Below are 10,600 nucleotides of genomic sequence, written 5' to 3'. Positions count from 1 at the left end.
CCGCTGCCCGCCTCTGTCGTTCGGGACGAGTCCACTGCGTCGGTGCGGGGGGGGCCGCGGGCCCGGATGCCGCTCCCGGTCCGGTTCGGGGAGAGCGGGAGGCGCGGAGGCGGCGCCCGCGGGTCGCAGCCCGGCGCCGTCCGGCGGCGGCGGGGGCGGCTGCCGGGGCGGGGGGGGCCGCGCGGCGCGGGCGCTGTCCCCTCCCCCTGCCCCCCCCCGCGCCCCGGCGGGGGATGGTGCGTCCCGCAGCGCGCGCCTTGCTCGCGCGGTTCGGCGGCTCGAGCGGGGGGAGGGGACGGGAGACCCGGGCCCCGGCGGCGTCTCCGCGGTGAGCGCGGGGGGTGTTTGGGAGGGGGCGCGGGGGGGCGGCGGGGCCGGCGGCCGGGACCATGTCGGCGGACGAGGAGGAGCTGAAAGTGCCGGAGGAGATGTTCAAAGATGTCAAGTTCTTCGTGGTGGGAGACATCGACCCCAAGGTACCGGGTCACCCTCCCCCGCGCCCCCTCCCTCGGCTCCCTCCTCCCTTCCCGCGCCCCACGCCCCGGGGGGGGCAGTGGCGGATCGCCCAGCTCCTCTCCCCGCGTCCCCCCCCCCCCCCCGCCCCGACACTTCCCGCGCGGGCTCGACGCTCACGCGCCGCTTCGCCGCACGCGCCCCGCCGCCTCCTGGGGAAGGCGCGGGGGGGGGCGGGCGGGGAGCGCGCGCGCCTCTTGGGGGGGGGGGCGGGATAACGGCCGGTATCGGCCGTGCCCGCGGCCAACGCGCCGCCACCCGCCATGGGAGGCAGCGGCCCCGGCGCGCAGGCCCCGCAGCCGCCTGAGCGGAGGAGGGGCGGGCCGCGGGACTTCCTGTTCCAGCCCGGGCCGGGCGGGCAGCCGCCCGTGGCGCGGGGCAGCGGCTCTGCCGCCGCTCCTCCGGGCCGGCCGCGGGCCGCTCCGCAGGGCCGCGCTGGGGCCCGTCCGCCTGCCCTCGGCGCCCCGCGGTGGCAGCCCCGGCCCCTCCCGTCCCCGCCCCGCCGCTGTATCCGGATCCAGGACGGGGACGGTGGCAGGCCGCTCTCGGCGCGGGGAGGCTTCGCACAGGACGGCTTGGCGGGCTGACCCCTCCCCACACGGACCTGCCTGCCCGCCCGTTCCCCTCCCGCCGCGGTGTGGGCTCAGCCCGAGACCCCCGGGGCTCTGGTGCTCGTCCCGGGACCCTTCGGACCCGTTGGGTGTGCAGAGGTGCCGGTGTGGTTGAGGCGTCATCCCCGTGTTTTCCCTGCCCTCACGCAGAGGAGGCAGGGAGCAGAAGGTGCTGATAAATGACCATCCAGCCCTCTGGCCTAGGGCAATGACCTGCACGACAAGGTTGGCCTAACTCTGGCTTAGGGCAATCCCCGATCTGATGAACCTGGCCTTCTAGTTAATATCATCCAGTCACGTTGGGCGAAGGTGGTTAAAAAAAAGTTTCTGTGGCATGTCCAATTAGACGAGTGTTTGAAGTGTACCGTATCTAGCTTTCGGACAGCACCTTCGTGCAGATTACTACGCATGTCACAGTCAAATGAAAGTCTTTGCTGCTCTGGTAGTTGCTGCAGTTGAATCGTATTTCAGCATCGGGTTCATTTAATCTCATGTTCTGGCATTCAGTGACTCTTCCAGGCCTTTAAGTGAACTTGAGACGTAGGCACTGACCTGTCGAGATAGTTTTTATTCATAGGAATAGGATTATATGCTAAAAGAAATACAGTCTAGGAATATAGTTAAGAACAAGAAAAAAAACCCAAGGTCTTCAGACACAATTTTTTTGACAGTGTGTTAGAGCTTGAATAACAATTCCTGTATTAAAAAAAAACCCTATAGCAGCAATATTACTGTGTGTAGGAAGATGAGTGCAACAAAACAATAGGACTCTCGTATATCGTTTATCATACAAATAGTGTCCCAAAAGGCATGTAGTTAGTTCTGTGTTGACATAGCAAGACAATCAGTGGTATTCCCATAGAGTGAGTAAACAAGAGTTCTGTTAAGCTGGTTTTCTTCCTTATGTTAAGTTTTAGTCTTCTTAGCAGTTAGTGTCATTGTCTTAAGGCTTTGATTTGCTCTAAATTAGGTACACTAAATTCTCCTCTGTTTGTGGATGGCTTCTCTGGGTCGAAGGCAGACACCTAAGGTGGCTCTGGTGGAGTTGCTGGGGTCAGGCACAGCACTGAAACAGAACTGGCTACGCTGCTTCCAAGACCAGGTCGTTCTGGGAGCTCTTTAGCCCCTTTCTCATCATGAGCAATGCCTGGGTCTCAGTCCTGTGGCTCTGAGCTGTTTCTGTGGCTGGCTGGCCTGTTTAAACACTGTTCCCTCCGGTGCTCTGCTTTCTGAGATGGCTTGCTGGCCTGCACAGTGTTACACGGAGGCCAGGGCTCGCTTCTTTCTGTCTGCACTGGTGCTTGCACTGGTGCTTGCACTGGTGAGCCCTCGGGAGCACCAGGCACCCGGGAGGCAGAGCCCTGCCTGGGCTGAGTTGGAGAGCCCATGTCGGAGCGAGGAAGTATGTTGCGCTGAGCTCGGGGCCAGCTCTTGGCCGGTGCCTTTGTCCTCCCTTCTGCAGGTGCCCTCTGTGGTACACTGGGAGCAACCTGAACAAGAGGAGTGTTTACCGGTTGTGTTTTGAACTGATAAGGCAGAAATTCTAAACTCCACAAACTGCTTTTAAAAGCAGTTCTTCTAGTGTTGTTCCATTAGTAATATAAAAATTAAAAATATAGTCGGGGCTCTTCTTCATATACAAGCTGATGCTAGTTTGATTTTGAAGTTTCCTCCTTCATCTTTTGGGGGAGGAGCATGCTTTGATCGCCCTAATTTTCCAAATGGTTTAATGGAAAACCAGTTATCTTAATAAACATTAAAACAGGCCTAGCACAAGTGACCACTCTAAACAAAACAAATCCAAGAGTAAGAAGAAAAAAAAAAAATTGGATATTCAGGTGGATGACTGCATACCGATTACCTACTAAAACATATGCAGCATAAACTAGAAGGGAAACAAAAGTCTGGAATTGTGCCTAGATGTTCTTTGGCAAATGAGAGGGAATTAGGATGCTGGCTCTCAACTTTAAATCCATTCCACTGGGATGTGCATTTGGCTGCTCACACTTTACGGGGGGCGATGAGTTGTTATCAGCTATTTATTTTTTTTTAATGAATGTTTTTTCTACTTTCCTAAAAGATGTAAACCCAAACCATCATGCTTTGGTAACAACAGTTAAAATCAGTATTTCATACAGAAAGAGATAAAAAATAATGCGATGCAGCATAAGGAGTTTGAGCAGGATATTTGGTTTCTGGTTATCTCTTGTTTTATTACTACTTTTTTTGTTTTTAATGCCTGTTCTTACTTCTTTGTTTTGAAATATTCCTCTTGTTTCTTCTAACATCTTAGTGGGAGAGAACAAAGATAAAATTTATATGCCCCAAAAAAAGAAATTTCATTTAATGGGTATGAGCTGACACCTGAAGTGCAGGATTTTTTACAATGATCATATTAGGGCTTTTCAGCATTTTATTTTCTAGTTATAGGTATATGGTTGATACTAGTATAGGTGAAGTTCTTTAACTGTGCCAGTACAACTTTTCTGTCCAGGCACTACTTAAACTGAAGGAGTTGTGTTCTAACAGGAGTTTTGAAGTTGACATGAGCTAAATTAGGAAAAGTCTTTTTCGTACCACTTCAGATAATCATATGAAGTTATTTATAGTGTTTAAACTTAGGACCTGAAACTAGAATAACTTTTTGTATAAGCAGACTCTGCACAAAGTCTTTAATGCAGCATTGTTTCGATATAAAAAAATTCATGCTTCCAGCTCATTAGTTTTAACTTCTGTCTTGTGCTGTCAGATTTGGGTGCTCAGCGTTCATTACATTCACTCCTGTCTTTTGCTTTCCCTTAAACAGTTGAATGAGGCTTGTGCTCAGGGAGAGCTATGTGAGACAAGAACCTTGTGTGGTGTGGCTGTTCTTAAATATCTACTATTTTCAAAAGTGCTTTATTTTGATTTAGCTTTTCCTATTGGAATTATAGCATCTTGTGTTACCTTGTGGTTAATGGGATTTCATGCAGGAAGGTATCCCATGGTTTCGGAGATTGGTGTGTAAAATGAAACATTCCCTCCCATTCCTGACTGTGCGGTGGCAAGGATAGCCAGCTTTCATTATTTTAGAATAATTCTTCTGTAATTTGATAATATCACATATTCATCCATTGCAGAAAAACGTTGATTTTTTAAAAAAAATGGTGTTTTAAAGCCAGGTACTTCAGCCAGGAAATGCTGAAAGTGCACCCTCACTGAGTGCCAATTTTTTCATCCTTGTTTTTCTGCTTAGCAGAGATGCTTCATAACAGCCTTACGCTATGTTTTGAGTCTTTTTTTCAGTGCCTTCTCTGTCCTGTTTAGTGTACAGAGTAATTGCATAAGGACCAATAACTTCGTATTCTGTTTGATGAGCGCAGTGCCTTGCTCTCTACTGTTCGCTGTTGTGGAGAGAACATCCTGTTATAAAGCGAGTATCCCTGTCCCCAGCAGGTTTTAAGAGATAGACATCTGTCCTGAGCAGGTTTTGGAGAGTGAACATCATACCAGTTTGGTTCTGCAAAATCATTATGAAGTGAAACTCTTACTTATTTCTGAATAATAAAAGGAAAGAATAGTCTTAACTGGCATTTTTAACATTTGAACTCTAGACCATAATATTTGAAGACGATTTTTCTCTTCCTCCCCTCTACACCCCACTATCTTCTCTGTTACTTTTATTCAAATAAAAGTGAGTCCTGTTTTGGGGGGCAGGACTGGATTCCTCACACAGACCTCTACAGTTGAGCTAGGAGAATGCTGAACTCTTCACCCAACATCTTCTCCCATGGGCCTTGCAAGAACAGGAGTAAGATGTGCTTTGTGAGTTGTGAGGTGTTTTGCATTTTCTGATGACAGAGCAATGAAGTGAGACATTTCAATTCCAGCTTTTTAAGGTAGTAACTTCACAAGCATGTGGCCTATTTTATTTTCTTCCTTATTTCTCTAAATCTCTTTGTCCTCTGTCACTTCTTTTCCCAATAAGTCAAGTCTTTACTAGAAGGTCTTCCCTTCTCAAGGCAGTGCTTGCAACTTTTTTTTTGCTTACAGATCCTTCTAATACCGAGGGGGTATTAGACATGTTCTTTCCTCAGCTCTTCTGTCTGGCTGCACTGTTTTGGAGCAGCTGGATGGCTTTTCCAAACTTAATCATATGCTCTGGGATGAGGTATATTGATTGAATCTGGAAATATTGGAACCAAATGCATTTGGTGAAGATGGAATTCTTATCTATTAAATGAACATTTACAGAAGATGCATGAACTTTCCTCCCCCCATCCAAGTAAATAACTGGCCAAATCTGGAAGAATTCCTATGAAGACTGCAATGTACAGTTACGATGTTACCTTTTCTAAGGTAATTATTGGGTTACCTTTTTTAAACTTCAGGCTCATCTCTTAAAGTATATTCAAATGCTTCCAAAGCTACCATAGACAAACACTGAGAAGAAGGGTTTTCTTACCCTGCCTGAGAGAAAATTGTTTTGAGATTTTTTTTGAGGAATATGTGTTTTGACGTTTTCCAGATTTCTGGCCCAGCCTGAATTATTTTGGAGAGTAAATCTTTAACTTGAATGATTAAAATATAGCAGAGGTGTAAACCATTGGCAGTCAGGTTTTAAATGGGATTAATCTACTAACTTCAAAAAGAGTGCTAGCCACTTAACAGGAGGACAACCAAGACAGGTCATATTCGTTCAGCTCACATGTTAGTGTGTTCTTGTGTTAACATTTTTTTCAAATAAAAGATGCTAAAAATTGTTGACTTCTTCCTCTTCTCTTTTGGGTTTAGGTTATTCAGCTTCTGAAAGCTGGGAAAGCAAAGGAAGTTTCTTACAATGCACTGGCTTCACATATTATTTCAGAAGATGGGGACAATCCAGAAGTTGGAGAATCTCGTGAAGTTTTTGATCTCCCTGTGGTAAAGGTGATGACTCATCCATGATATTGATCAAGTACTGGCATGGATACTTCAGTGTTAGAACAGAAAACATTCCTGTTAGGATGATGACCAAATAAAACATACTTTTAAAAATCTTTTATTCTTGTTACACCAACTTTTACCCTGACTGACAGACTTACATTAAAATTCTCTCCTTTCTTGCATTGCTCTGTATCTGTCAGTGGTTTGGATTTTTTGTTGTCCTCTGTTTTGTTTTTTTCCAGATTCTTCCTTCAGTCATCTGAGATGGTGTCCTATTAGCTGTACTTTAGAAATGTTTCTGATGGGAAAGTTCTTGCAAGCTTCTGGTGATGGAAAACCTCAATTTAGAATAAGAGTAGACTGCTGAGGGTTTTTTTAAATGCATATAATTGGCAAGATGCAAAATTATTTTGTTGATTCTGCGTATGTGTACTACGCTAATTTTAAAGAATAGGAACTTGTAGAAAAACAGATTTTTTTTTTTTTCCCTCTTGATTTTAGTTTTTCAAGATTGTGGGGTTTTGGTGTTTGTTTTTTTTTTTTTTTTTTTCCTTACTCATACCGGAATTACCAGTATTTTGTTACTATCTTGCAATACTGTCTTATGTTTTCCAGTGCAAGATTCTGGGCTTCATGTTTAAAAATGTGAACTTGTCACTCTGCAAGTCATGAGAGTAATTAGAAGAAAAGGCACCTGTATTTCACTGCCAATACCTTTGGATACCTGATTTTGTTTGGGTTTTTTTTCATATAATTGCTGGTAGCAGTAGAGAATTTGGATAGTTTGTCATGAGAGTTTAGCTGACACTGTAGAAGTATGAATTAATTTCAGAAAATAAAAGGTGTTTAGCTGGAGACCTTATAGTTATGGTGGGTATGCTGTTTAATTTTTAATTCCTTTTTCTGAAGTGTTCTATGGCATAACTTTCATCTTACAAACAAGAAGACTGCTGCCATTCTCATGTGAAGGAAGGACATCAGCATCGTAACAGTGCTTTCGGCTTTGTAATGCCATTTACTTAAATAATTTAATTTTCTAACTGCTGCTAGCTAAACTTTTTCATTTGCCAAATGAGAGCAAGTCTTTCAGTAATGCCACTTAGTTTGACCTGAAAACATCACAGCATGTTCTGTAATCAGAAAGATTAGACTCAGTATTAAGGGAATGGAAGTCAGAGGCAAAGGTAGCTTGTTACAGAGAATAAGGAAGAGAAAGGAGGAGAATCACCCATTTGTTTTTGCAGAGGTCTGAGGAGTTACGCATTAAATGGTTTTAGGTTTTTTCGGTGGGTTTTTTATGCCTTCTAAGGGAAAGAGAATAGCAGGAATTGGGCACCATAAACATGTTACTACAATATTTTTTGTTTGTGTTTGAGGAGAAGCAATTTCATACTGAATGTGATGCCACTCTTTTCCCTTCTTCCTTACATGCTGTATTGGGACCACTGTCCTAAATCTCTTCCGTTCTTCACCACTTCCCTTTATCCCTTTGAGCCCTTCTGTCCCAGAATGCTGTCAGTTAGGGGCCATTACCTGTGTGCTTAGCATCCAGCATTGCTTATGTGCTTCAGAACTTCTTTCTGGGTGAGGTTATGGTTCCTGACTCCTTGGTGATGAGTGTAAGATAGGAATTTCTGTGGCGTTTTTTTGTTTATTTCAGAGCAGGGAAAACTGAAAAAGGGGAGAGTATGAGTAAATACTGTAAATGGTTTTCCTGACACAGTAGAAGGAAGAGAGAAAGGGGTCTTGCTCCCATATCGCTGTATATCCTTTGAGCGGTCTTTATATTAACTCTTACAATTAAATCAAAAGGTTTTTTTGTAAAGACCTAAGTAAATGTCTGTGAAACACTTAGACTTTCAAAGCTGGGGGATATATTTTGAAACTAGCTATATTACAAACTTGGAAAGTAATTCATACTTCATACATGCAGACCTAGGTTTTTAATGTCTTGTGGTTTTTGTTTTTCAGCCTTCCTGGGTGATCTTGTCTGTTCGCTGTGGAGCTCTTCTGCCGTATCCTTTAAGTTAAAATTTGAAACAATTCTATAGGAAGCATGTTAAAATAGGTACCACTGAGGGATTAAAGACTGTTTCAAGTACATACAGCTTACATTTTTTAAATGACAGGATATGTTTTGCCTGCCAAGATTGCAGCGTGCTTGGAGCTTCTTTGTCTTACTTGAGTTTTCTTGTCCTTCTGGCTATTTTGGATGCATAATAGGCACTTGCAAGAAAACTGTCATCAAATGGACTCAAAACATTTTAGCTGGAAGTTGATAATTAACTGTGAGGATCCAGGAAACTTGCTTGAGTGCAGTAAGGGAGTAAATGATGGTTCAGAGTAGAAGAGCCTTATCTGCCTTTTCTAGAAGCAGAATTAAATAAGGGATAAATACACAATAACTTGTATCAACACTGTATCTGTATATAAAGTGTTATTTATATTAGTGTTAGTATTCCCATTTTTGGGATAGTCTGTCCTTGCCTTTGGTAGACCCTTGTTGTTTGTGTTTGGCTAGATCTACAGTTCTGAACTTGTTGGGAACGTATATTGCATATGGATGCCATATTCCTTCCTTTTCCTGTCAGTTACTGCATCTCTATTTGTGTTTGCCTCAGTTTTTTCTTTGGATCACAGGAATGGTGACAATGGCTGTTATTATAGAGAAAAAAAGTGCATTTTTTCTCAGGCAATTCACAGTAAAGATTCTGTATATAGAAAAGCTGAATCAGAGCAATACGTTTCAGTTACAGATACAAGTGGATGGTTGCCACAAAGAATGCCAGGCCTAGGGAGGTATGCTGTCAGGCACGAGATCTCATTTTGGAATGAGGTTAGCAGGTGATTGTGTGTATAATGGAAAACAAGAGGTGGTAGATGCAGTAATCTAGGTGTTTGTAATAGGAAATCTGGTCTTAATGTGCTTCATTGGTTCAGAATTCATGTTTTATACCCGGTATTTCAAGGTATGTGCCTTTGCATCTTGCTGTGTCTTGACTATTAGGGTAGGATTCAGCAGTTAGTGTGAAACACTTGCCATAGTCATGGATAGTCTTCTGACCAAAGCAGAAGAAATCTTTTCCTGAAAGACTTGGCTTCCAAATGGAAAAAATGCACCAAACATTACATGGCAAAACTCAGATTAGCAGAGCTACTCCTGTATTATAAGTTGATTATTGTGATGTGATCTAGGCTGGTGATTTTTGTCTTTTGCATCTGGGAATAATAAATGTGTTCATCATCCTTTCATCATCAGGATGGGAGCGTACAGTTGCTTATGTCACACATCCGTAAACCTTTTCCCTGTTCCTGAGGACTGGTTGAAAAATATAATAAAATAGCTTGGTATTAGCTAAATTTTCAGGCTTAAGTAACCTAGGATTGCATTGTTAGTGTTGTTACTTCCATGAAGAAGTTGCACTATTAGAAAATTGGTCTTCTGTCTGAAACTAGGGATTTTGAAGAGGGTACTCTTAAGAGCTGCTGTTATTACACAACCAGAAGAAAATCAACAGATAAAACCACTGAGTGATGCAGTCCATCACTAAATTGCAGCAATAAATGTGGGAATGTAGCCCTCAAGGGCTGTTGCTTAGGAAGTCTTTATTGTGGTTATATAGGAATGGCCAAATGAAAAGACCAGTGAAAAGACCAGGTCTCAGTAGTATCATGTTCTTGAGTTGTGTGGAAGAAGGAAGTTTGGTACACCTGTCAGCAGTAAATGTGTCCTTGGACCTTTGACTTTATTCTTTCTAGCACTTCATGTCCTTAGAACCTGCTGGTTTTAGATTTTATTCTGAGCCTTATAGTGTTCCTTAAAATTGGTTGTTAAGTCTTAACTTTGTTCTGTTTCTGTCTCTTTATGACTTCTAGTGCAGTGACATTCAGCCTTTCATTAGGGTTTTAATTACTACCATAATGAAAAAAATACAGTAGTTAACAGGAATTAGCTTACAGTTGATTGGTTTTGGACCCTGTTTAGGTAGAGGTTTGAGATTCTACATTTTTGTCTTTTGTTATGTTTTAATTTAGAGTTTTAATGCCCAAAGTGGTCCTTGAATTTCTGAAAAAACAAGTTCTGGAAACATATTTTGTCAGTGATGTTATGAATCTACTAAGAGCCTTAAAGATTTTATCTTGGCTTAACCGGTATGTATTTGATGGGCATTTGCCTGTCAGTTGTTAAAGGTGAAGTTTATTAGGAAGATTTAATACAATATAAAAGCATAATAATTTTGCCTGTTTCTCATAAATACATTTTAATATTCCACTGAGAAAGTTGTTTTCACTGGGGGGAACTTCAGAAGGCAGAGTGTTCTTCTGTTCCATGTGAACTGATGTTTGCAAAATGTGACTAACCTGCAGTTGAAGTGAAGTGACAGAAAAAATAATCTGGAAGCAGCCTTTGTGAAGAAGAAAAGACAGTTTTGTGCATGAAAACCTCAGTTATAATGCCGTAAAGAGGGCTGGTGTTTTCTTTCTTAATTTCTCTTGATGGCAGCAAAATAAAGTGAGGAGGAGTTATTTTTTCATGGTCTTGTACAGATGAAAGAGGGCCAGAGCACTTC

The 10,600-nt window shown here is 43.3% G+C and overlaps 1 protein-coding gene across 1 annotated transcript in view; it reads left to right on the top strand.

Moving 5' to 3' along the window:
- Window positions 1–373: 373 nt before the first annotated feature.
- The window catches only part of PAXIP1 (PAX interacting protein 1), a 35,318-nt gene continuing 25,091 nt past the window's right edge, over window positions 374–10,600 (top strand). The window contains exons 1-3 of the mRNA XM_074899914.1: window positions 374–476; window positions 5,898–6,032; window positions 8,001–8,044. Coding sequence (XP_074756015.1) covers window positions 390–476; window positions 5,898–6,032; window positions 8,001–8,044 — 266 coding nt within the window. The 5' untranslated portion in view covers window positions 374–389. The remainder of the gene's footprint in view (window positions 477–5,897; window positions 6,033–8,000; window positions 8,045–10,600) is intronic.

The sequence above is a fragment of the Athene noctua genome, chromosome 2, assembly GCF_965140245.1.
Source record: "Athene noctua chromosome 2, bAthNoc1.hap1.1, whole genome shotgun sequence".
Classification (NCBI taxonomy): Eukaryota; Metazoa; Chordata; class Aves; order Strigiformes; family Strigidae; genus Athene; species Athene noctua.
This window is presented reverse-complemented; position numbering and strand designations above follow the sequence as displayed.